This window comes from Alosa sapidissima, chromosome 23 (genome assembly GCF_018492685.1).
Source record: "Alosa sapidissima isolate fAloSap1 chromosome 23, fAloSap1.pri, whole genome shotgun sequence".
NCBI lineage: Eukaryota > Metazoa > Chordata > Actinopteri > Clupeiformes > Clupeidae > Alosa > Alosa sapidissima.
In genome coordinates this window covers 25100548-25126581 of record NC_055979.1, presented here as the reverse complement: position 1 = coordinate 25126581, position 26034 = coordinate 25100548, and the positions used below count along the sequence as shown (strand labels likewise).

At 42.9% G+C, this 26034-nt stretch overlaps 4 protein-coding genes across 18 annotated transcripts in view; 2 read left to right on the top strand and 2 right to left on the bottom strand.

Moving 5' to 3' along the window:
* Positions 1-5987, top strand: part of inpp4ab (inositol polyphosphate-4-phosphatase type I Ab) — a 48441-nt gene extending 42454 nt beyond the window's left edge. For 7 of the 8 annotated variants that reach the window (XM_042079932.1, XM_042079928.1, XM_042079931.1 and 4 more), the window contains one exon: positions 3916-5987. In XM_042079932.1, coding sequence (XP_041935866.1) covers positions 3916-4048 — 133 coding nt within the window. In that variant the 3' untranslated portion in view covers positions 4049-5987. Of the gene's footprint in view, positions 1-281; positions 533-3915 lie in introns of those variants that run through there. The other variant, XM_042079933.1, reaches the window with a different exon arrangement.
* A 1242-nt stretch (positions 5988-7229) lies between these two features.
* Positions 7230-12278, top strand: unc50 (unc-50 homolog (C. elegans)). The gene is made up of 6 exons (XM_042079969.1): positions 7230-7327; positions 8561-8844; positions 9640-9760; positions 11199-11338; positions 11451-11558; positions 11730-12278. The coding sequence occupies exons 2-6, from the start codon at positions 8565-8567 to the stop codon at positions 11864-11866; spliced, it is 786 nt and encodes a 261-aa protein (XP_041935903.1). The 5' UTR covers positions 7230-7327; positions 8561-8564; the 3' UTR covers positions 11867-12278.
* An 814-nt stretch (positions 12279-13092) lies between these two features.
* On the bottom strand, positions 13093-24536 carry cracdlb (cracd like b). Of its 5 annotated transcripts, XM_042079935.1 has the most exons (12): positions 24313-24530; positions 23318-23431; positions 19132-19193; positions 18698-18854; positions 18152-18287; positions 17426-17587; positions 17214-17267; positions 16861-17064; positions 14349-16011; positions 13960-14150; positions 13517-13589; positions 13093-13399 (listed from the first exon to the last, which is right to left on the bottom strand). In XM_042079935.1, exons 3-12 carry the CDS (start codon positions 19175-19177, stop codon positions 13248-13250), a joined length of 2838 nt encoding a protein of 945 aa, XP_041935869.1. In that variant the 5' UTR covers positions 19178-19193; positions 23318-23431; positions 24313-24530; the 3' UTR covers positions 13093-13247. The 5 variants fall into 5 exon arrangements, 3 of the variants coding, with proteins under 3 accessions (XP_041935869.1, XP_041935868.1, XP_041935871.1); XM_042079934.1 differs by lacking the exon at positions 23318-23431 and having other exon boundaries at positions 24313-24536; XM_042079937.1 differs by lacking the exon at positions 23318-23431 and having other exon boundaries at positions 13093-13396.
* Positions 19957-26034, bottom strand: part of tsga10 (testis specific, 10) — a 24263-nt gene continuing 18185 nt past the window's right edge. For 3 of the 4 annotated variants that reach the window (XM_042079940.1, XM_042079941.1, XM_042079942.1), the window contains exon 20: positions 25669-25845. In XM_042079940.1, the coding sequence (XP_041935874.1) occupies positions 25815-25845 (31 nt within the window). In that variant the 3' untranslated portion in view covers positions 25669-25814. Of the gene's footprint in view, positions 19968-25089; positions 25092-25668; positions 25846-26034 lie in introns of those variants that run through there. The other variant, XM_042079943.1, reaches the window with a different exon arrangement.

The following is a 26034-nucleotide window of genomic DNA, read 5'->3' as shown; positions in this document are numbered from 1 at the left end:
TTCATTTCTCCTTCCCCTCTTCTGAGACCCTTTCCCTCCATCCCTCCCTCCCTCTGTGTGCATGTGTTCTCTCCATCTGTTTTCTCCTCTGTTTTATTCCGCCCATCCCCGCCCATCTCTTCTTCTCTATTTTGGCCTCTTTCGCTTGCCATCCTCTTTCTTCCTCTCCTTCTCTTTTGATTTCTTCCCTCCCTCCTCTCCTCCTCTCCTCCTCCTCTCTCCTCGGCTCCCTGTGCGCCTCCTCCTCCTCCTCCTCCTCCTCCTCCTGCTCTCCTCCGCAGCATTGGGACGAGGGAGGGGGTGACCCAGAAGAACCTGAGTGGCGTGCTGCCGGTGCGGGACCTCCGACTGGACCCCGCCCTGTTCTACTCCCTCCCCCTGCTGGCCTTTAGCCCCAACCTGCTCTTCGTCTGGCTCTTCCTCAGCGTGGCCTTCTTCCTGGCCAAGCTCCGCTACAACTGACCAACACTCTGGCTCTCTCTATCTCTCTCTCTCTCTCTCTCTCTCTCTCTCTCTTTATCTATCTATCTATCTATCTATCTTTCTCTATCTTTCTCTCCCCCTCTCTCTTTCTCCCTCTCTCTCTCTCTCTCTCCTTCTCACTCTCTCTCTCTCTCTCTCTCTCTCTGTCCCCATCTTTTTCTTCTGCCCGTGTTCTCTCTGCTATGTCACCACGACGCTCAGAGGCAAAAACAAAACAAAAAAAAAAGGTCAGACAATTCTCACTCAAGGCTTGCGGGCAGGCGGGCGTTTTGCCCTCCCTCCCTCCCTTTCCGTTTCGGTTTCGGCTTCGGCGACAACCTCACTCTGCCAGAGCACCACCCTGTGGCCCTCGCTCTCTGGACGCCTCGCGCTGGGCTGACGTGCAGGACAGGGCAGGGCATTGCTGCCCCCTGGAGGTCACCGTGGCTCCCATCGTCTTATCTCACCTCCTCGAGATGGCTGCAGGATAGAAACGCAAGCCGCAAGTGATGCATTTGTAAAATCATTTGTAGAGAACAACAAGAACACAAACGAATATTCCACTCATTTCATGGGGAAGAAATAACCTACATGGAGATATTTTAAAGGATGAGTTATGGTATTATATCATTGATATATGCATTCAGTCTTTTCTTGTGTTGTTGTAATAATGGCTTTTAAGACTTTTGCCAGTGCATTTTGCTGGCTGCTGGCTTTATACAGATATATATCAGATATGTTGGTTTTTATATTTATACATTTATTTAGTTGTAATTTCTTTATGCATTCAGGTAGTGGATATTTCCTGTGTTGCTTGCCTCTGCCTTTGTCTTCCGCATGTGTTCATGATTCAAGATGAAGTCAAGCATCGAGTTAAGTCAGGCGTACGGAGCTTGAACAGTCCGACAGCTGCCCACACACGCGCGCACGCACGCACGCACCCACGCTGTCCCAGGGCTGACCAGGGCTGTGCTCATGTCCAAGCTCATGGCTCCTTTCTTTTCTCAACGTCTTCCTGTTTCAACTTCCACTTGACTCACCGTGCACTTTTGTAGGATTGCTAGCGGGTGTTCTTGCCATGGCCTGCGTCCTCACGTGAGGGCTGCTTTTGGTAGGATTGTATAAGATTGTAACGTGTTTCAGGGGAAAATAATGGCACCGCAAAGGTTATGATGTGTTGGATAGCTCATTATTTTTGTACTGTCTTTGTTGTTGTACTTATATTTGCATCTGTTGATTTGCTGGCTTCAGATGAAAGTGCAGGTATTGTCTGCTTATAGTTCTAAGGTCAGCCACTCCGAGGACATTGGTCTTGAAATTGGATAGATTTATTTTTCCTGGTTTTGAGAAGGTGGTAATATAGGATATATGTTATATATTTATTATTGTGCCAAAATATATATTTGTGATCCACCCGGTGTCACATAAGTCTTACATTGACATCTATCTCTGCAAGTGATTCTCCCAATGATAAACCCCTAATAGTCCATGAACCAAAACTATTCAAGCCAGAGACCTGTGTGGTAACACAGTCAAACAGTGCCAAAGTTTCCTCCATGATTTGTGTGTGTGTAAAAACCTAGACAGTAGCCATAGCTAAATCAAATGAGGCACCTAACGAAATGAGAATCCTTTTATAGTCTTTACTGCTGTCTTTGGATATTATGAACCTAAGCCAGATTCAATATTCAGCTTGATAGATAACAGTCTGTTAAGAAATGTTTGCCCAAAAACATGTTTACATTGATATAGTCTACATCAATCATTACATAATACACTTTGTTTGCACTTTGAAAGGTTGATGGATTTGCGCTTTTCTATAAATGAGACTAGTTTGTTTTGCTGCATGGCAGAGATGTTTTGAGTTTCAAAGGAATCTCTTTAGAATGAAATGCAAGATTTGTACAGTGAGTCTTCTGGAGTCACAGTTTTCTATTGTAGAGTATGAAGTATTTGCAATGCTACTGTTTACATGATTAGCTCTGAACTATATGCAGTTCTCTATCCAGTGTTGTTCTTTCTTTTCTCCTGTGAAATGTCTTCTCTTGAGTTTGATTTCCGCTCTCCCTCAGATCAGGTACAAAATCAGAAGACGTGTTTATAACTACCTCTGTTCCTCTGCGTCGTAGTGGGATCGGCCAGACTCACGGGAGTCGCGCTACTTTAGCTGGGTGGTCTGGTCTGTGGTGGTGAAAGAATCCGTCCTTTTTGTGAGGGATTGCTCATTTTAAACATAAGTGTAGTGTGAGCTTTATTAAGTCAATAGAGCTGGTCAAAGCTTTCCATGGTGGCTCACAAAGGCTTCAGAAGCCTGCTGGGATTCCAGATTTACTCAACCCAGATATAACTGATAGCAATATGAGATGTTTAAGAATAGGCCGGCCCTTTCTTTTCCAGAGGCAAGCGGCAAGGCTTATTTTCCAGAGGCAAGGCTTGTTCATCTGGACAAATACTGGGCACTTTTGCTTGTCATACATCTTCTGTGTTTAGTGGTGGCAAGAACTTTTTTTCAGATATGGATTTGGATGTTTTTTACTTTTCCTATTCGTTTCTTGATCTATCATAGACAATATTCTTACCGGTACTTATATTTCAAAATCAAATGATAAGTTTTTTCTTGTTAAGTTGTTAAGAAAATATATTTATATTGTTGTGCAGTATATACATATAAATATTAGGAATAATATGTTTGCTGATGATAAGTGTTTTTTTTTTTTTTCGTTTTTTTTTTTTCTTCATGTCTATCATTATAATGTTCTCAGGCCATATCTGTTTGTGTGTGTGTGTGTACTGGGGTCAGATGCAGTGGGAATGGGACAGCAGTCAGGCATGACTGAACCTTTTACTGACCCCAGACTTATAGGGGGTTGTGGAATGGGACTTATGGGAGGATTTAAAGCACAATGTGAGCATTTGCCCATTTGGTTCCACCCCTGTGGTATAGTGCAGTAAATGCCCTGGAGACATGTTTAACTAAAATGTTGCGTTTAGCTTGATGCATGGTCATCACATTGGCTGATGAATGATCTGTAATTAAATAAACATTAGACACAGGGGAAGATGTTCAGATCAAGTTGAGGCTGGAGTCCTGAGGCTTGTGAGAATGAACTCATGTAAGCCTCCCATGTCTAGCCGCAAAGGAAGGGATTGGTTTTAGTTCCTCTGCCCCACACATTTACCCTGCTGGCATAAAGGCTTCTGTGTGTGTGTGTGTGTGTGTGTGTGTGTGTGTGTGTGTGTGTGTGTGTGTCCCTACGCACGCATGTGCTCTCATGCCCATTTGGCGCTGTATACTTTATGATTTTTGTTTATGTTTTGTTGGTTTGTCATCGTTAACGCTGCCCTGTTGTTGTCCTCTGTTTTTGTCCTTTTTTCTGTTCTTTCTTCACTTGCTGTCATCCTCTCTGTCCTCTCCTCCTCCTCCTCCTCCTCCTCCTCCTCCTCTCCCCCTAGTGAGGGTTGTCGGCGAGAGAACACGGTGAAGAACGTGGGATGTCGCAAGTACGCCTTTAACTCACTTCAACTCAAGGCCTTTCCAAGGCACTACAGACCTCCAGAGGGAACCTACGGCAAAGTAGACACATGATGAGACACACACACACACACACACACACACACACACACAATTATCTCATGCTGTTCATAAAGTCTCACACACTTTATATGCCCAGTGACACAAAACGATGAAAAAAGAACAGTGTGTGAAATGTAGATGTTTTAGCTCCTGCTGCAATCACTGAAGTCCTGTGTGCGGTTATCTGCACTGGTTGGTTTTAATGCATTCTATCCATTGTAGGGAATATATATATATATATATATATATATTTAAAATGGATGCCCTTACACACTGCATTCTCCTAAATACATACCAGTCAAACTATGGAACACTGAAGAGAAATTGTGGCTTACAGAGTGTCAAGCTCACATGCAATCATATTTTATTGGATCAAAAGTACTTATACTGTATGTATAGTGATTGACCATCAGAGTATACTGCCAAACTGAAGACTGAAGAGCTATCCAGTTATAACATACTATACAATGAGCTACAATGTATAAAGAAGAATAGTAAGATCATAACATAAAAAGCTAAAATATTATAAGGAGAATGCTTTTTGAGAAATTGGATGCAGACTGTCTTTAAAATGTTGCTATATGTGCACTGTTAAACATAGCTATCTGTAGCCAGTGCAGAGGATTTGCTTGGCCAGTGTGACTTGCCATAGACTCAGTGAGTTGTGTCAGAACATAATAGTAACAGTAACAGTAGATCAGTCATGTATGAAGTCCATAGAAAACATGTAGCATTCAGTGAAATATGGAAAGGCAGAATGTTATGAATATGAAGTGTAGCCTGACGCCATATCTGCACAGAAAGAACAGGTGTACCCATGGCTTATTCAGATTCCAGGGCTCTTGAGTATCTGCATAATGGCCTGTTCTGCTCCCTTAGCTTACACACCCTCACGTTTTTCAGCCATTACAACATCAAGCTGTTATGACTTGTGATGATTTTTGTTTGTTTGTTTGTTTGTTTGTTTGTTTGTTTAAACTCCATAGGATACGCAACCATTCTTTTGTCTGTCTGATTTTTGCACTTGATTCAGTAATAGAGCGTAAACCTCCCTCAGACCTCTGCTGTCATTCCCGTCACACATTAAGCGCTCTCGGTCATCACCCGCTGCGTCCACTTCAACATGCCGTTGTTGTTGTTGTTGTTGTTGTTGTTTCTCTCGCAGCGTGAGACTTGTCTGTGTATTTTTCAGTGCTTTAACATGTGACACAAAAATTAAAGGTGCGGTTCGCGACTCTAATCCCTTTCTGTCTCTTTTTTTGTCAAGTTCAACAATTCGCTCTGCACATTCCATTAGCTGCTGCGTGGTGTTTGTACACAGCCCTAAGGCTCTATGTATAGGAAACACACCTAGTGGCTCACACTGAACCATGAACAGTCCCAGCCAATCAACATGGTGCTGCAGAAGGGAAAGAGGCGGGGTGTATCATTTGATTGGCTCATGACATCAGAATCAGAATCTCATGAAATCTCATTGGCTCATGAAATCGAAACATAACTGCAGATTGCATTATTAAGCAAGCATTTAAACTTGGGCAATAGAGGATATACCTGTCTTACTCTTGTGCTTATACTCAAGCTTCACGTCCCATTGTGACCAACAGTGGCCAGGTGTGGTCATCTTCACCATGAACTGTGAAACAGCCTATATGATGTTATTGTGGTGCGTCCACCTGTGTCTGTTATTTTTTTATGCGTATAAATATATTATTTTTGTCTTGAAATTCTTTGGTTATCCATAGAGCATATTTTGCATTACAAGTATCATAGTGGTGCATAATTTAAGACACTTGCTAAAACCTATTTAGATTGGAGCTGTATTTTTATTTATTTATTTCTATTGCACTGAACCATATTGTGTATTTTATTCTCTTACAAACCTGTATAGGTCAGATTTCTGCTGTAATGTATGCTTTCGATAATATGCCATTAAAAAGAGAATATGATGTAATGGGAATGATGTTGTTTATTGTTTGTGACTGAATTAATTCTAGTATTTACAGAGATTACTAATTCTGTCTAATACTGAGGTTTCAGTAATGTACCATATTTCACCAACTGTTTTTGCACAATCTAAATAAACATAACCTGCAAACGTATGCAAAAGGGGGTATGAATCTGCCCCAAACTGCCCTTGCTCTGCCCTTGCTTCACACTCCATCCTGGGCCTGGTTTATTATAGGAATCCTTATGTAACAGGACAACAGAACTGACTCTGTATCACTCAGACTGATACCAGAAATAACTCTGCAATTATAGATGCTAACAATAATACAGTATTACTGTGATGGCACAGAACCTAGGCACCATCATCAAAAACACTTCACAGAGGTTGTCAAGTGGACACTATTTCCAGCCATTGTTTAGCTGAATTAAGCCCACTTTCAGAGACCTTAAAAGTGATGATAAGTGGAGTTCTGTCCACTCTGTTAGATAGATAGATAGATAGATAGATAGATAGATAGATAGATACTTTATTGATCCCCAGGGGAAATTCAAGGTCTCAGCAGCATACATACAAGACAAACACATTCTTTAACAGCAGAAGAGTAATTAAAGTATATAATATAAAAACACAACTAAGCAGTAAGGACAGTAGAAGATAAAGAATATACTAAAATACAAATTTTGTTGTTTCAATGAAAAGGGTAAAACACTGGAAATGTTCTTTTGCATAGTTTCATGTTGTGTCCCTGGTTCTTTAAAATGTGTCAGGAGGCACAGGTGTCAGAAAGAATGGCAAAGGCATGTTATCCATTTTTTTACTCTCTGAACTGCAAAAAGAGATGAGTAATGTGCATTGCTATATGCTGTTGCTGGAGCTAGGATGACAATTCAGAGTGTGAGCAAGTGGCGCTTGGGGGCCCTCTAGATGAAACAAGACCTATGAGATGATGATGTCCTGGACAGGTTTACAAAAAGGTAATGAGTAGGCCTATGCACTAACTGCAGCATTAATTTGTAATTCAACAGAATCACTATCAATAGGCCAAAAGGCCAGAATGCACTTTTCAAAAGGCGATTTTTAGCATATTGTTAGTGTATTCAGGATTGAGAACACAGTACCCGCTGGTAAGAATATTGTTTTCAGATAGCTAACAGTTTTCTTAACACTTTTGATTGATGAGACTTCATATAGGAACTACAAAACCCAGTGTACACTACGGTGTTTCCTACCGGATGTTGCTACGTGTTCAGTTTGAAGCAGGAAGTTCTAATTTAGTACTGACGAAGGTAGAAGGGGAGCTAACGTTATCAAGACTGCTGTCGGAGGGCTAACCGGTCTTGCAGGTTGGTTATTTGGCTTAATAGTCTTAATATTCAATCATATGATCCTTATCGGACTGCCATTCCCTCGGTGTCTTGTGAAGAGCCCCAATATATAGGAACTGTACACTCAGATGTCACACAATAACGTTAGTCTAGACTCTAGCTGCTAGCCATAGCTAATAATAACTGACTGTAATACTAGTCACTTACTGTTAACTTAACGTTATATTCTCATCGAAGTTCTGTCTCATAGTCCTAGTGTATGAATATTGACCTTTGCAGGATGTTAATAAATCCACGATAAACCCTAACCCAAGACAAAAATGGATAGGGCTAGAGCTAACCTACCTAGTATATCTGTTCTAAATACCCATAGCTACACATTTGGATGCAGGCTACAAAGTTCTGACTGTGACAAGGTGTGTGGTATCTGTGTTTATGGGATCGTTAACTAGCCACCTAACATTGCATCGCTAAATTTGATGAGTTTTTGACTGTTGAAGTTGAAGTTGTTCATCTCACACATGAACGTTTCCTTGTTGTCCATGGAGACCTTCTTGACGTAACGTTAGACATGTTCTCTAATTAGATGTCAAGGATAGAATTCTGATGTCAGCATTTGCTCCTTGACAAACATAACTGCCTGACCAACAACTCGACGTTAGTGTGTGGAATGCGTCATACAGCAGCTTTTTAGAACTTAACACTTCAGTAAAAATATCAGCAAAGTCTGATAAGTCACCTCTTTGACTTCCAAGTTTTGTCAATCTGTGTACCTACCCTCGCTGTAGCCTGGTCTATCACCAGACCCTGACTGACTGTGAAGTGTGGCATTTTCAACATCCTGTCAGATCCTCCCTGTGTCTTGGAACTACTAACATCTGTCTGAAAAGATGCAGTGGAATAAGTTGCATGCTGTTACCATCCAGGTTGTCAGTCAGTCAACCTCATCACACTCAAAATGTCTAATAAGATGAAGTTAAAAAGAAGGGAAAGGAAAAAAAATATGAAAGTTTCCCATCTTGACGTTCATTCAAGGCTCATTCGAAAGAAAACTCACAATCGTTTGTTCCTGTAATCTTGACATTTACAACTAAAAAAGGTAATTTAACGTGTTAGGCCTGATGAATGGTGATGTGTGTGTGTGTCTTCAACCTCATCTAAACCGTTTGTTATTGTTACCTTGGCTTTTAGAACAAACAAAAAAATGTATTAGCCCTGATGAATATTGATGTACTCTCATCTGTCCTCTAGCAATATGTTGCCGACCACCTCCTACACCCCCCAGAGCCATGGCAACGGTAGCCTGGGCTCCCGTGATTCTGTTCGCCACACGGCGGGCGCCAAACGCTACAAGTACCTGCGACGGCTTCTCCACTTCAAGCAGATGGACTTTGATTTTGCCATCTGGCAGATGCTCTACCTGTTCACCTCGCCACAGAGGGTGTACCGCAACTTCCACTACCGCAAGCAGACCAAAGACCAGTGGGCGCGAGACGACCCGGCTTTCCTGGTCCTTCTCAGCATCTGGCTTTGTGGTCAGTGTCTTGACAGTGGAATTATAGGGTTCTATCTACGTTCTGAGTAGTTCTGAGATATTGAGCCTTAGAATTCCATAGAGTTATACTGATAAGTGGAACAAACCTCTTCAGATATAATGTCCAAAAATGCATACAACTACAAGAAACACCTCACCTCATCTTCTTAAGGTGTCACAGAATAAGAATATGTAAATAACTCAATTTTGACAAAAATGTCAGATAGAACCTTATAATTCTAAGGGGATGTGGAGGGGATGGAGTCTTAGGGCTTGTTGGGGATAATCTGCATGGTATGATTGGTATGGAATATCATTTGGGAATTGTTGCCATCTTTTCCTGTAAACTTGAAATACCATCAAGAGCTATTTGAACAGAAACATTTTACAGGCCTTGGCTTTGGGATCAATTCCTGATATAGACAAGGTTAAACTAGTATCTGAGATGGTGCAGCAACAGCCTTATCTGATTTGACACAGAATGACCTAGAGAGAGTATATAATATCATCTAATAATTTGTTCATTTTAGTGGTCTATGTGAAATATGCTGTTGTCTAAGCTTTGTGTTACAGCAGGTTGATGATGGCTGTAGTCTAAGCTCTTTGTTACAGCAGGTTGATGATGGCTGTATTGTCTAAGATCTTTGTTACAGCAGGTTGATGGTGGCTGCAGTCTAAGCTCTTTGTTACAGCAGGTTGATGATGGCTGTTGTCTAAGATCTTTGTTACAGCAGGTTGATGGTAGTTGCAGTCTAAGATCTTTGTTACAGCTGTTGTCTCTGCTCCTGTTCTACAGTGTCCACCATTGGCTTCGGGCTCGTTCTGGACATGGGCTTCGTGGAGACGCTCAAGCTGCTTCTGTGGGTGGTGTTCATCGACTGCATCGGCGTGGGGCTACTCATCTCCACTCTCATGTGGTGAGTTTGCAAGAAACAGTACATATGGATTACTGTTTGTAATCCATATGTGCGTTGTAGAGAAACGTTCATAAAGCAGAACAAACCTCCGGTTAGAGGTCACAAACTATCCCCTAGATCAGACAGTTGTGCCACTCTTGAGCTTTAGTGATACTCTGTGTTCTTTTTCTGATAAGATAGAATTCAGTTTGAGGGGCAGCCGTGGACTACTGGTTAGCGCTTCGGACTTGTAACCGGAGGGTTGCCCAGTAGGAATGGCTGAAGTGCCCTTGAGCAAGGCACCTAACCCCTCACTGCTCCCCGAGCGCCACTGTTGTAGCAGGCAGCTCACTGCGTCGGGATTAGTGTGTGCTTCATCTCACTGTGTGTTCACTGTGTGCTGAGTGTGTTTCACTAATTCACGGATTGGGATAAATTCAGAGACCAAATTTCCCTCACGGGATCAAAAAAGTATATATACTATACTATACTTACAGTTTGCCAACTTTTAACACAGTGAAATAGTCTGATGGCCGATATACTGTTATACTGATATACTATTATTTTGAACACACAAATTCTTTTTCTGTGTATCTACACATGATAAACTGCTCATGTCTGTAGTAGTTTGATTTGCCGTTCTAATAAGATTTTCACATATAATGTTTTTTTTTTACGAAGGAAACCCATGCTAGAACAAAACTCTAATCACAAATTTGATCGTGTTGGTATGAATATGTGTTGTAGTATGTGAGTCCTACAATGTAAAAAACAATGTACCAACGTCTCAGAAACGTAAAAATATTTTAATAGATTGAGAAAGCCACCACTATGGTCACCTCCGTGGTTAGATTTGTTTAGATCCACATTTGTTTAGATCCATCTGACTTGTTTAGATCCAGTAAAAATTGCTGCCTTGACAACGCTACGTCATGGCTGCGGTACTTTATAGAACAGTGGTTTTCAAATGGGGGTATGTGAAGGCACTCCAGGGGGTACGTGAGATTTTAAAATATACATATATTTAAAAAGTAGAATCCATGCAAAAATACTTTAAAAACAATTATTTAATAAATATTTCAGGAAAATATAAGTTCATAAAATTAATTTTATATTTCAGTAGGCTATTCAATTTCATTATCCTAAAAACCCAGAGTCCCCCCCCATACCAGGATGGACCCATCCTGTCACATGCCACCCACCATTATCTGTCAATCACTGTCAAAACTCAAACGATGGAGTCGTGGTTGAAGCGTAGCGGTAATTCTTGTGAAAACACAGGGGGACAAGTGGCAAAGAAGGCCAAACCAGAGCCGGCAAAATTAGGGGGTACTTGGCTGAAAAAATATTTCACAGGGGGTACATCACTGAAAAAGGGTTGAGAACCACTGCTATAGAACATGCTATTGTGCAATAGGATATTAGAATAGCATTCATCATAATGGGTGTTTTCCTCCAGGGTGATCACCAATAAGTACCTGATAAAGCAGCCCTGCAAGGATTATGATGTGGAATGGGGCTATGCCTTTGATGTCCACCTCAATGCCTTCTACCCTCTGCTAGTCATCCTCCACTTCCTGCAACTCTTCTTCATTAATCGTGAGTACGGAGCGCACTGCAGAACGTTCACAATACAGAGTTTTGGAGCTGAGGTGCAAGTGTGTGACCCTGAATGTTGTTTTTGTTTTTGAATGTTTTTTTTCCCCCTCAGATATTGTAGTCATCAATTCCGACTGGTTTGTGGGTTACTTTGTGGGAAACACCATGTGGCTGATCGCCATTGGATATTATGTCTACATCACCTTTCTAGGCTACAATGGTAAGGTGGTGTGTGTTGTTCTATTCTATAATAAAAAAAAAATCATCTGAATTAAAAAGCCCAAGAGTATACTTAAGATTCTCATTGGTGAGAGGAAGTATGCTTCAAGTGTGCCTCGTGTGTGTGTGTGTGTGTGTGTGTGTGTGTGTGTGTGTGTGTGTGTGTCCACAGCGTTGCCGTTCCTGAAGAACACCGTAGTGCTTCTCTACCCGTTCGCCCTACTCGGCCTCATCTACGTCCTGTCTGTCTGTTTGGGCTGGAACTTCACCAAGGGCCTCTGCTGGTTCTACAAGTACCGGGTGCAGTAGGAGGGTCCCTGGACTGCCCCTGGTCTGCCCCAGGCCAAGCTGGGCCACTCAAAGACTCTCTGGGGACCAGCAGAAAGACCTGCTTTCGCTGTTTTTCTTTTTTTAGAGAGGGCCTGTGTGTGCCGTGATTTTTGTACATCATGTAAATACTACTGTGGTTGTAGATACAAAGGTGAAAAAAGTGATGATGGATTGTTTATAAGATTTTGGTTGTTTCTTTTTAACTTGGCAAGAAGATATTTCTGCTTGATGAGATGGAGGAGCAGAATATCAGTGGTTGACTTGCATTTGATGACTTGCGTATGATCAGGACAGGCCTGAGACAGTTTTCTGGTACATTTTTTTCCTCAGATTGTACATTCCCAATTGTCTATCACAGCACCTTCAATAAAGGGTTTCCTTTTTTACAGTTGATTGAATAGACCTCTGGTTAAAAACTATTATTTTCTGTTGGCTAAGCAAATGTCTGCATTCGGTGCAATGTCCACAGGCAGAGTTGGTCTATTTGTGGTATTCAGTTTCTGTGTTTCACATAAAATATGATGAAGCAGTCCTGTACGTGCTCATGTATACAGTACCTGAAGCTTGTTGTTAATGTTGACTACATATCTCCACAGCATATTATCCTGTGAAGCACTGTTAATAGCAGACATGTTTTAACTAAGGGTGCACCGATATATCGATATATAGTCGACCTAACATCGGTATGGGCCGATATCGGCCTTGTTGGCTGGTATTGACCCATTGGCAAATCATATGACCGATGGCAGTGGCCGATATCGGCCTTGTTGGCTGGTATTGACCCATTGGCAAATCATATGACTGATGGCAGTGGCCGATATCACATCAATTCTGCACGAGGTAAACGGCGCTATGTGCAGAAGTTCAGATGGCTCAGTTATTTTTTTCTGATTATTTTTGTTTCGCACCCTCTAAAGGGTGTAATTAACAACTAAACAAATAAATAAAAAAACATCAGTATTTCTATCAGCTGTTGACCAAATTGTTATATCAAGCTAAGTGTCGGTATCGGCTAAGAATTTCACAAATGGTGCATCACTAGTTTTTACACTGATATGGTTAAATATAAAGTTGGGAAGATCATTATAATGTGTTTATTCTTCACCTCCATAATGAAACATTGCTGTGAAAACCTTTAGCTTCTTGTCAGTTGCTTATCTGCCAAGGTTGTAATAACTACTGTGTTATGAACATGAAGGCAGTGATTTAGAAAGGCATGATTTATTGTGCAAAGAGAAAGAAAGGTACCAGTAGGAGATATCATAACTGGTTCATGGTAGTCATATGCCTACAGTAACTACTAGGTCCAGTCACAGAGCAACCTGCTCAGGGTCCTGACAGTGCTCCAAGTTCCAAGGTCTTATTCATAGTTGTGTCTGCTGTCAGTCTTGTCGTTCCATGCTAAAGACTTTCTCTTGGCAAGCTCCATCCAAGATGGCTGACCCCTGGCGGATTGTTGTAGGGATGGTGAAGATGACGCCTGTGACCCGGAACTATCAGAACATCCTGCTGCTGTAAAACAGGATGCAGACAAATTAGGTCATTTTGATGTAACCCTCTAATGGCCGCCATAACATAGAATTGTTATACTGCATGCTGCATCTACACCTGTAAGGAATGAAACGGCACCTGGTTTGGAAATGTACTTGGTCTGGGAGTCTCCACATGCGGCTCTGTCACTCATCTTGCTCACAGTGGCTTTCTGCAGAGAAGACAGTTGGGAGAGCTACAGTTATAGTGTAGAGCTATAACACACACACACAGTACATACTAAATGTGTAGTTAGCAGGGACTTTAATATGCATGGCTGTGCACTATGACATATGGAATTCATATATATAATATAATATTTATGATATATTCATCATCAGGGTTGTGCAAAATTCCAGAATTGAATTGAAACTGGCTCTTAAATTCCGATTCAATGTTTGAATTTCACTTGCATTTCAATTGAGGTAGCAGGAAGCATAATTGCAATTGAAATTTTGCACAACCCTGATATTCATATCAGTAAAATTAATCATTTAGATCGTAAATATTAATGGTTACCTTAAACCAAAACAGAGCCTTACTTTATCGCCCATGTTTGCCCAATCACACCTCCTGTCCGCTGCTGTCCTGTCCGTCCCCCAGGAGCTCAGTGGCCTGTCGGTGGCTACTCTGGGGGTGGGCTTTGGTGCTGGTGGTAGTGTGGATGGTTTGGCTGGCAGCTTAGGTGGTGTTGGTGTGGAGGCGGTTTTCTGTAGGGCTGCACCCTCTCGATCTGCAGAACAAAATAACAGCAACTCACCCAAAGGTCAACATCAGTTCATACCTACAAATCGCCTCTCCAAATCAGGCAGCAGTGACATGGTGAATGCCCACTACATGGTCCAGTTTACATAATGCTGCAAGCTGCTGTATTACAGTGAGACAGATAAGTTAATGAGGCCTTGGTGTGAGTAGTGTGGGGGAAACGTACCCCACGGTCTGGTTGTGGAAGCTGAGTCTTTGCTTTTAAGATCTTCTGCAGAAGTAGCAGTTGGGCCAGAGTCTGAGCTCATGGAAGGGTTCTTTCTGAGCCCAAAGGACTTTTTTGGAGCTTCTGCCCTCATAGTTGAGCTGGCCGTGTCTCTGGAAGACTGAAGGTTTCCTGTGTGTTGACCTGGCAGATCTTCAGAGATGGCCCTCTTGTTGCTGGCCTCCAGGCTGTGCCGTTTGTATTTGGCTTCGGACTGGGCTGTTTCTGAGCGGTACTTGAGAGACAGGGATGTAGTGCGCAGGGTCACCCCAAACGCGTTCCTCTTCTCCTCCGTTGTCTCTGTCCTTCGTTTGGCGTCCCTGGAGCGCTCGTCCATCTTCTCCTCCACCGCTCTAGTGACGGCACCGTCTGGCACAATCTCTCTCCTCAGACTGCCTCTCTTCTCTGGAGCTAACTGGTGTCTCTGTGCGGCTTCTTTGGTTTTCTGTTCTAGTTGCTCTCTACGCTTCTCTGGTATGTCTTTATTGTTTAAAGGAGCTCTAGATGCTGGCTCTACAGGCTTCCTTACCTCCTCTGGATTGGTTATCCATTCCCCACTATCAACAACTCTGGAGCGGCGTCGTGCTGAAGATATAGAAAAAGACCCAGAATTTGGTCGACGTTTCTCATTGTCCAGGAGCATTTGACTTTCCTGACCTGCAGGGGTCACTCTCGCTCTAAGTACAACCTCAGGGTGTGCGGAGATCTCTTTGTCACTCTCAGCTGAGCTCTCTGCTCCCCTTCTCAGGGGGACAGTGTATGAGAGATCTGACGTGGGCTTGCTGACCCGAGGCGCTGCAACAGGCTGATATTTGGTGAGAGTGTCTGCTTGACTGACAGCTTGTAGGCTCACGTCACTGACCAGACTCTTCCTCTTCTCTCCAGAGGGGACACTCTCGGCTTCCTGTGTTGGCCTATATTCACCTGCAGGGTCATCCACACTTTGCTCAAGGTCATCCACACTCTGTTCAAGGTCATCCACACTCTGTTCAAGGTCATCCACACACTGCTCATGGTCATCCACACTCTGTTCATACAGCTTAGGAATCTCTAAGTCCAGTCGGGAAGGAGTGACATTAGGCAGCAGATTTCCCTCAGTGGTGTCCAGTTGTTTGTGTGCTTCTGTTAGATCCTCAGCGTCCTCCTCCTCTTCATGCTCCTCATCTCTGGAACGTTCTGTGGTCGCAGGCTCTGTCTTTGTAGTTTCAGGCAGTGTGGACTCCAGCTCAGGGGCAGGGGTGAAATCAGAGGGCTCGGCCTGCAGGTCTTCAGGCATGGGCTGCAGATACAGAGGGTTTGGAGTGACCCGCACCTCAGGGTCTGTCTGCTCAGGGTCTTCGTCCTCGCTGAGGACCAGGCCATAACTGGCTCTGGGGATGCGATCCTCTGGGTCAGGCGTGGGCGAGTGCTCCTCCTGTGGAAGCGGTGACAAACTGTACTCTCTGTCCGCCCGGAGCTCCAGGAAAGTGAATCGTTCCCTGTCGCTCACGCCGATTTGGGTGGAGTGGGAGCGGAAGCGAGATCTCTCCTCGGACGGGCCGGCTCCGTCCAGCCCGTCCTCCTCTCCCTCCGATAGCACCTGGACCAGGTCGTGCATGCTCTCTGAGCGCGGCCGGAGCACACTCTGCATCCCCCACAAGACAAAAGACAACCATTAACTGCTTCCTACTCGACAGGAAATCAAAATGTTTGTCTTGTACAACATTCGCAAATAAAAAAACAAAAAGTCAATAGTGCTGTGTCAACAGTACTGTGTTTGCACCTGCTCAGCAATCATTATAACAGTGATAATTAAAGGGCTTTTAAAGAGCAAGGAAGTGTTCTGTGCCTGAATGTACCAGTAACCTTCAAAGCCATTATATATAATGATCTATTTTCAAATGGCCCACGCCTAAATTGATGCACTGTTGTGCATTTCTAGTTGATGTTACAGTGGCCTATGGGTACAGCGATGCATCATAGATTTGAAGCAAGCATCCCTCCCAGCCAAAGATCACTCCAATGGTCAAAGTTACGGATTCAAGTCTAGGGTGGGGCTGTGATTCAGACGATGCAGTTTCATTGACTGTTTACTATTAGTAATAAAATATCTCGAAGAGAGAGTAAGAAAACCATGTGGTAATAAAGTCTACTCTTAAACAATCTCCTTTGAGCTGACTGATAAACAGGACGTTTTGTCTGACATGAAAGAAGGCATCTGGGACTGATAAACAGGACACAGGACTGTATTATGATCTTACAGAAGGCATCTACAGGACACAGGATTGTATTGGGTAACACTTGACAGTATCGACATAAGAGTGTCATGACAATGTCATGAACACGACACTATCATGACACATGAACCCTAACCCTAACCCTAACCCTAACCCTAAACCTAACCTCTAACCCTAACCATAACCATGTTGATGACAGTGTCACTCTTATGTCGATACAGTCAAGTGAAGTGTAACCTTATATTGTATGATCTTACAGAAGACATCTTCTTCGCTTTGTTACTGGGTCTCTGGTTTCGGGGCTTGACGGCCATCTTGTGACGTGCGGCCGACGTGTCCAGGCTGGACGTGAACTGAGCTGGAGAGCTGAAGTCAGGAGGAGGGGACGACGCGGCCGTGCGTGTGGGGCTGCTGGCTCTGAGGGACGGCCTGGACAGAGGCGAGAGAGGCCTGGAGGAAGTCTGAGGGAAAAGCCAGCATTTGAAAGTGTAGGGGGGGGGGGGTCACATATAATAAATACAAATACTATATAGACTGTACTGTATGTCTATGACAAATACTAATAGAATAATAGGTTGACTGTGGATCAACCCACAGAATGGTCATTCACCTGCTCTTCCTCCTCACTGCCAGTTCCAGCCAGGCTGAGGGAGCTGTGATTCCTCTGAGCGTCCGCAGACACAGGAAACACGGAGAGAGACACATGGACCAGAGTTACCTCACAAGGGTTTTTACCTCATGACAAATACACTGTTACTGGCCTCGTTGTTATTCATTGTTTCCTGAATATGTGTAAATCCTTTGCTCAGATGTTTTGGGTACCTTATAGGATGAGGTGTGTCTTCCTCCATCCTGGAAGGAGATTTCCGGCGGGCTGTGTGGTAAGCCGTCGTCGTCCGAGGTCGCTCCCGAGTCCTCCTGCCGCTTGCTGGGGATCAGCAGGGGAGGAGGCCCCAGGTGGAAGTTCTGCTGTTGCAGCTTCATCTGTCAAGTCAGTTACAATATGAAATATGACTTATTCAGACACACTTACACAACAACACACTACAGTATAGGGCAATTCCATGGAAAATTACGTTTTTTGTAACTTCCATAATGTGAATTCCACATCCATAATGCTAGTAAAATGTGATGGTGTGGTATGATGTGAATGATTACATGAAATTTGAGCATTTGCTATTTTTGGCTGAAGAATGTATGAGAAAAAATGCACAAAAAATTAATGTTGTCATTCACATCATACAAATGCCAAGGCATTTCACTGGCGTTATGGATGTGACAAAAAGTAAATTTTCCGTGGAATTGCCCTATACTAACAAAAACTATACTAAGTGTATTTATAGGTGGCAAATAAACTGTAAGGATATAACAGTATAAGGATATGTAAGGACATGTAAATATACTGTAAGTCGCTTTGGACAGTGTCTGCCACATACTATAAACATAAACATAAACAAATGAAGACGTACAATGTGTATGATGATGTTCGGCTTGGTTCGATTTCAGACTGCAGTTATGGTACCCCTGGCCTGTGTTATTCTGACTGACCTGTAAGGCTTTGATTTTGCTGTGGACATTCTCCTGTGACAGGACGCGAGTTGACTCTGAGGAGCTCTGAGCCTGATCAGCCAAGAAGATGCTGTCATGGGACAAGGCTCTCGAGCTTAATGTCCCTCTGGGACAGCTGTGGGCAAACACAACATTATTTGGCTGTGATGTTGGCCTTGACTTGACCTTGGCTTTCTATTAACTCTTTGAATGATACATTTCATAAGATTACACTGATATTAGCAGTTGCTAGAAAATATATTGCTTGATTATTCTGTGTGAAGCATCAATCATGTTTGTATCTTTAATAAGGACATTATGTTAAATGTAAAATTAGGTGAATACATATCATACATACTGTATACTTGACAAAATGTAGACATGGAAATACATTTATTCTTGCCCTTCCATAACATAACCACATGTCCTACTCTTTAATGTCACTCTAGCTGAATATATTTTGAAGAAGTCTGACGGTCACGTCATATTCCCGTTGGTAAACAGGCCTAAAATAGCTCCAGACTAGGCAAGGTGATGCAGTCTTACAGAGAATCCTCCTCGGAGTCGTAACCTCCCCTGGCAGCCTCGGGCGCCATGATGTCACTGGCGGACTGACTGGGCTTTATCACGCCGTCCGTGTCCTTCCTCCTCAGCCTCCCAAACAGGCGCGACTTGAGCGCTTTGAACCGGGACTTCTTCCGTCCTGAGGAGAAAAAGCCACTTCTACTCAGCACCTGAATGTGTAGGTATCGTGACTGAATATGGTTTTAATGATGTTTTTATGTGTAGGCAGAGTTGAAAACCGCACTCTCAAGCATTAGCGCTTGATAAGTCTTTATTGCAGCATGTCTTCAATAAACGTATGCATCTGGGCCCTAGGCCATCATCAGTGTGTTGTGTATGTGCAGACACATTCAAGAGCAGAGGTCAACAAGAGCAGAGGTCAAGAGCAGAGTCAAGAGCAGAGGTCATCCTCTCACCTGGGACATCCTCCCCACCACGCTCCACCTCCGTGCTTCTGTACATAGTTTTACTTGGAAATCTGGAAATTGAGAGACAAAATTACAAACATACATATTACATACATATTAAAACAAATACATATTTGTTGCAATGTTGCTTGAAGATATAAAAGTGTACTGGTTACTTTTGGACTGGCAGTTATTGAAACATTTACTTTGCTGCTTCATTTTGACATGTTCTCTCAGAGATTCCCTGCTCACAGAGAGGGGCACTATGAATTAGTGATAAAAAAAGAGTACCAAGCTCTGCAGCTGTGAATGTAGAGATGAAAACAAGCTTTGCATGAATAAACAGATGATCCTCTTCAACAATCCTACAGATTGTTAACCAATGCAAATGTTTACTGCTGTTCTAAAACCACTTCAACCCATGTCTGACATGATATATTTCTATGAATAAAATAATGTTGTTTGTCTTACTTTAAAATGAATGAGAACATTCATATTCTCATCCTACCTTACCTGTTATTCTCTGTGCAACCAAACACTTTCTCAGATTTTCTATTTTTTCACAACATTTTCATGAATTCAACTAAGAACATTATCTCTCTCACTCTCTCTCTCTGACGAGGCTGAACCTAAATGACAGGGCCTCTTCGTTGACTTTGGCACAGAAGGGAAGCACTGGTTGCCTAGCAGTCTCCGAGCTGACGTGATGTGTGACATTAAATAGCCAGGAGACGGGCTGTTTGGACGCAACTTCCGCTCTAAATCCTTCTGGACACGCACCAGGACATAAAGCTTTCGCCCGGCGTTCCAACTGGCCATTACTCTCTAGGATACCACTCTCTCCCCTAGGACACACAGGACATAAAGCTCTCGCCCGGCGATCCAACTGGCCATTACTCTCTAGGATACCACTCTCTCCCCAGAGTAGCGGCAAAGGGCAGAGCTGAGCTCACTGAACCACACTAGTGCAGAGTGTGTGTGTGTGTGTGTGTGTGTGTGTGTGTGTGTGAGCCGGGGAGAGGACATCTGATATAGCGAAGCCTGAAGCAACAACAAACAATGGGGCTTTTGTCCCCAAAAGAGCAGGCCGGGTTCTGCTCCGTGCGGTCAGGGAGCTGGAGTGGACGCAGGTCCATGGCTTGGCAACTCCGCTCGAAGACAGACAGTGTTACCCCTGCACCTGATTTATTTTTCCGCTCGAAGACAGACAACGTTACCCCCTACACCTGATTTATTTACGTCATTAGCTCTCACCTCCTCTCACACCTGGCAGGGCTGGCTGTAAGGGGATCTCCGCAGCTCACAGGTCCTGCTACCCTGGAGAAGACGCCTTTCCAGGGACTGAGCTGAGACGTGTTGTCTGGGGGGGAGCTCAGAGGCACTCAGCCCTGTTATGTGAGATTGGAACCAGCTTCCTGCGGTCTGACGCAAGAGGTGTAGCTTCACCTGAGGCTCCAGCTGAAAGGCATCTCTACCTGGCAGCCCTGACCCCCGAGTCCCAAGAGCACCTGGTGGCGTCATGTTTTTCCACCTGCACCGGGGGCGGTGCCAGAGAAAAGACACCAGACGCACAGAGAGTGGTGCTGCACACAGACACAGCTGTGTACCGCTCTAACAACGACCTAGAGTCATTTTGGTCCCAAGCGAAAATGTACACTCGTCATCATCCGCAAATGGACCCTAGGTTGTTGTTGGACCGGAGTTTCCCTTTAAGATTCATTTTCAGTCAGGTCGTCACTTATGAGTAGCGGTTTAGGGAGCTCCATGGTGGTGTAATTACTTTGTGTTTTAATATCCTGCTTGCACAACAGACTGACCGCACCAGACAGGCCAACAGGAGACCACTGTGTGACCCAGCAGTTTGGAGATCCCACGCTCGCTTTGTCCATCTGGGGATCTGTGATTACTGTTCTCGGTCCACAAAGGCCTTTGTGCAAGTGCAGGCGGACCTATAAAACGGCCCAATGTTTACTGAAGGCACAGCACAAAGCACAAGCAATAAACCCACCTGAAAACTTGTGCAAAGCTGAGAGTATGCGTGTGTGTGTGTGTGTGTGTGTGTGTCATAAGAGGGGTTGGGGGTGAGGTTGGTAGGTGAGCAAGTACATTCACTATTTGAAGCAGTTGGCTTTATCACTTTTTCTTTTTTTTCCATTCAGCGTGAACCCAAACACCAGCTGGCTAGTTCCCAGGTTGAGCTGTGTAGCATACCAAAATACACCCAAAATACACCCAAACAGTGTGTAATCCTCCTCCGACATGCCATTCCCAATACTTCTAGGTCTGAGTTCTAGAACTCCAATATGTCTAGGGAATGACAGAAGGCTGCCTTTAAGTTGAAATAGGTCACCTAGGTGACCGGAGAGTTTATGGCTGTGTGTGTGTGTGCGTGCGTGTGTGTGTGTGTGTGTTTCAGATCTCACAAGTGCTCTCTAACACTAGTCCCCACTGTATACACAGCCTTTGTTCTTCCCTCTGTCTCAATCTCTCTCTCTCTCACACACACACACACACACAGATAAGCTCTCTTTTAGACAGAAACTCTTTCAAAATGCCCCAGTCAGGATATTGTCTCTCAAAAGGCAGCTTACCTAACAGAAACCTCCAAATAAAAACAGACATTAGATATTACACGATGATGCATGACATTCCAATGAGTTTGGTTCTGGGTTGTAATAATAACCAACAACAACAACAACAGCAACAACAACTTGCATTTCTATAGCGCTTTATCAGGGCTCCCAAAGTGCTTTACCGTGAAGGGGGAACCTCTCAGGGGTCGAGAGAAAAGGTTCTCCCCATACACAAACTGGGAATCATGACAACGTAAAGATGGTCAACTAGGTCAAACACACACTGTGTGGGCAGTAAAGGGACATTTGCCAGACATTGTTGACAAGATTAAGGTGATATGTGATGCCCAAAATAACTTACCCAGCCAAATAAATGAACCCTTTACCATGTACCATAGATTTAATGTCAATTTCAATATTCTGTTACTGTTTGTCCCAGTCGCACAAACTGAAGTGATAACAGATCTGCTTAAATGGACCAATATTATAATATTATTATTCAACTTTCTAGAATAAATTCAAATTAGAAACAATAAATAGCAGAAAGATTAACCAACCAGGCAATGCCTTCCCCGAGGGAGATCGAAATCACTAGGTAAGAAAGGCACACTCATAATGTAATCTAGAAAGGCACACTCATAATGTAATCTGTCATGTGTTTATGATGTTCTTCTAATTTCCTGGGTCGAGGATGGTTGCTATATTCATGCTGATTATTCACTCTTCAGTGAACAGTGAACAGAGAACAGTGAACAATTAACAGTGGTCACAACCAATGCTGTCATGCTGACATGCACAGAAACACACCATGTCAAAAACTTCTGGCTGGTGACAAGGATCATGCCATGGACATGGAGTTTTGTACATTTATCCTACTTTCCACTGCCTCCTAGCAACAATTCCTGCACACACAGACATCAGCATAACAAACTATCACGTGAGAGATAAAGCTATCCATTTATGAGACTTGCTACTACTGTTGTTTTACAGTTCTATTTTTATATAATCCCTCTGTCACATTATAAATTCTTCCCAATGCACGTTTTATCATTTGGGAGACTCACGACCAATCTGCACCCTGTTTCATTCCAAAGATGTCTGAGAACAGAAGGTGGCCATTCACCAAGTATTGCATATCAGACACTTTTGTAACAGCAAGAACACCATGTCCAACACTGTTACAGCAATATCAGTTCCGTGTACTTGTCTATGTACACAAGCACACTTCCTAAGTAGCTTATTGTGCTCCCCTGTGATATTCCTTAATATCTGTGGACTTGATAGACTCTTAATATAAATAGGATGTTTGTGCTTTTTTAATGATTCCCTGGACGTTAGTGGCAGCCCCATGAGAGACTCTTTAAACATTAACGGTGAGACAGAAGCGGGTTCTGAGACAAGAAAACCTGCTTGATCATTAACAGCATTTTTCTGACCGGCCCGCTCTTGGGTTTTGTTCTCGATCTCGAGTGCACCTGTTGTCTCTCTGTGACCTTTGGACAGCCGTTATCCCTCCTGAGACTCTCAGGAGAGACTCTCCTGTAAAGCTCCCACCCACGATGACAAAACATTACACCCTAGTTGTCTTGTAACTCAGCCTACACAGAACCTCTGGGACTCACCTGTTGCTCACTCATTTGTTCAGTGCTCCTGATCTTGGACCCTTAGCATGACTCACTGTCCACCTACAGTGACCCTGATGACACCAGGGTGGGACCTCTAGGTGAGACAAATCCCTGCAGTAAGATTCAGATTAAGATTCAGACGTGAATGATATATATACTGCCCTGACTCATCTCCAACTGCAGCCATCTAAATTCCATCTCAACCTCCCACCATGTGCAAATACAGATTGCAGATATGATGCACCACACTTCTCAAGAGCCAGACGGACCTCACTGACTGAGAACCAAAGTTCTTCCAAATGATATGACTGATAAAAGTAATCCAGAAAATGAAATGTAAAAAAAAAGATCCTTTGTAAAACCAGACTTATCATCTGAGAATCTCTCACTCTGAGAACCTTTTGCTTTATTCTAGACACAGCACAAGGAGCAAAGGACAGTATCTATGAACTTATAGGTCAACTCCTGAAATAGTCTGTCCCATCCTTTTCCATAACATAATGTACACAGAAACACCCACCTATAGAATAAACCACCTTTACTGTGTCTGTGAGGGACATGGTATAGAAAACCAATCCATATAACAGGTGTTATCTGCACTGAGTTAGTTCAGACACAGTAAGATGAATTATAACCTTCAAATTACTAATGACTAAATTATTAAGTGTAAAATATGTCTACTTATCCAATGCAATTAATCAGAAAATATTACAATATACTCTAACACTTAAAGTACACAATATATACACTTGCACAAAACAAAAATGCGCTCAAGACTATTATGTTGTAGGCTATAGCCCAATTAACGCAATGAAATGTGTTACACATAGCCACCAGTAAGGATATCATGTCAGTTCGAGTTCAGCTGTAAATTGCCAAATCCAAGCACAGCATAAATCATAAATAAATAGGCTACGTTTTTCAGTAAAGCTACTGATGGCTCAATTACGCAACTGCCGTGTGGACCGAGAAAGAGACGGCTCAGAGCTTACCTGTCTGTGGAAAAACGACGTCCTCATCGACCATAAAATCTGTTGAATGTCCACTACTGTTTACTGAATAGCCAAAAGTGCAAGTCTCATCCTGCTCTTGGTGTGTGGAGTTGTCCTTTGATTTGCTTCAAATCTACTCATTTAGAATCCAGCGCCTCATTCTCAGTCGAAGCCCTGGGGCTGTGTAAAAGGACCTCCTCCAACTCGTGAAAAGCGCACACCTGCTCTGAACTCAAACAGACCTCTTCTTGTTGACCGCCTTTCTTGAACCATACGGTGAAGACGTCAACCTCAAATCGAATCAAATCATGTAGAACAGACAAATCAGGGTCAACATGATCACACGGACGACGTGTTCTTGACCAAGTTACGCATTTTGTAAATAAAATAGATAAGTAATGGATATTACCGTAGCTTGTAAACGGAGACATACAGCATAGCCTACAGGCTATATGTTATAGTGTCCACCGCAGTTCCCATACAGAACTGAATACAACACAAACGTTATGTAATCGCGTCGGTATCCAACAAATCCGCTTGAAGGTCAGTGTAAGGGAGGACGTTAATGCCTTTCCAAAGCATCTTATCGTAGTAGCCTACCGTAGTTCACACGCAAATTAAAGATCACGAATCAGCCAACTTAACAATGCACTGAATGAAGAGCTGAGAGGAGGGTTTAGGGGTGAGGATTTAGCTTCAAATGCCACTCACCCTAGATCCACCTTTGACTTCTATGTCAGAAGTAGGCTACCTACCACTGGTTTAGTTTTTTGACACTACTTTGCATTTACCAGACCTATAACCTAATGATGATGATAATAATAATAATAATAATTAGCCCAAAGGCATTTTAATATTCTGACAACTAAAATGCCTTACTGCACCTTTCAGCAGTCGACTCTAGAGTTCAATGTATTTATTGGGATGTACAGATAAAGATAAGCCCAACAGCAATGTTTGAGTAAAGCATTGTCATATTTTAGTAAAAAAAAAAAAACACACACAACAGGAATCAAGATATTGACATGTTATGAAACAAATAAGCTTCATAAACCTTTTAAAGCCTTTTTTGATGAAACATTTTTGTCTGCATTTTGCTGTGCATTTGCTCATGAGTGTCCTTTATGCGTTTGTCTTTATTACTCTCTTCAATGTGATTGTGAATACTGAATTCCTCCATTCATTTCTAATGTGATTATGAATACCGAATTCCATTCATTTCTATGTTGTATCCCTCCATTCCTTTATTTTTGTTTATGTGCATCTCTCTCTCTCTCTCTCTCTCTCTCTCTGTGTGTGTGTGAGAATGTGTGAGAACTGGAGCATTCTTAGTTTCAGGGACACTTTGGTCTATTCAACAGTATAAAACACCACCAATTTATTGAGACATTCAGACACAATACTGTGTTATTCTTGAAAGTTCATGTATAATTCATAGAAAATAACTGATATGTAAAAAAAAGTACACTGAGCGACCAAAAGACTGCATTATGATGGGGCGCTCAGTCATACAGGTCCCGCAGTATGGCATTCCTGTAGTGATGAATTCAGAAAACACAGAGACAACAATGTAAACATGTGGCTACAGCACTTAGCACATACAGTATACTAACTTCATGTGAATGATGTACATTCTGAACATTATCGAAACTTAGACTAGCATATTTGCAGAAGCTGCTTTATCATTTAAACACTGATATTGTTTACTTAGTGAAACTGTGA

Bases quoted from the DNA above. Each gene is read 5' to 3' on its own strand.
- unc50 (XM_042079969.1), top strand. From the start codon at position 8,565: ATGTTGCCGACCACCTCCTACACCCCCCAGAGCCATGGCAACGGTAGC. The intron at 8,845-9,639 runs GTCAGTGTCTTG...CCTGTTCTACAG, and splicing joins TCTCAGCATCTGGCTTTGTG to TGTCCACCATTGGCTTCGGG. The intron at 11,339-11,450 runs GTGAGTACGGAG...TTTCCCCCTCAG, and splicing joins GCAACTCTTCTTCATTAATC to ATATTGTAGTCATCAATTCC.
- cracdlb (XM_042079934.1), bottom strand. From the start codon at position 19,177: ATGTACAGAAGCACGGAGGTGGAGCGTGGTGGGGAGGATGTCCCAG. The intron at 18,855-19,131 runs GTGAGAGGATGA...TTTTCTCCTCAG, and splicing joins TGGTGGGGAGGATGTCCCAG to GACGGAAGAAGTCCCGGTTC. The intron at 14,151-14,348 runs GTACGTTTCCCC...TTTGTTCTGCAG, and splicing joins TTCCACAACCAGACCGTGGG to ATCGAGAGGGTGCAGCCCTA.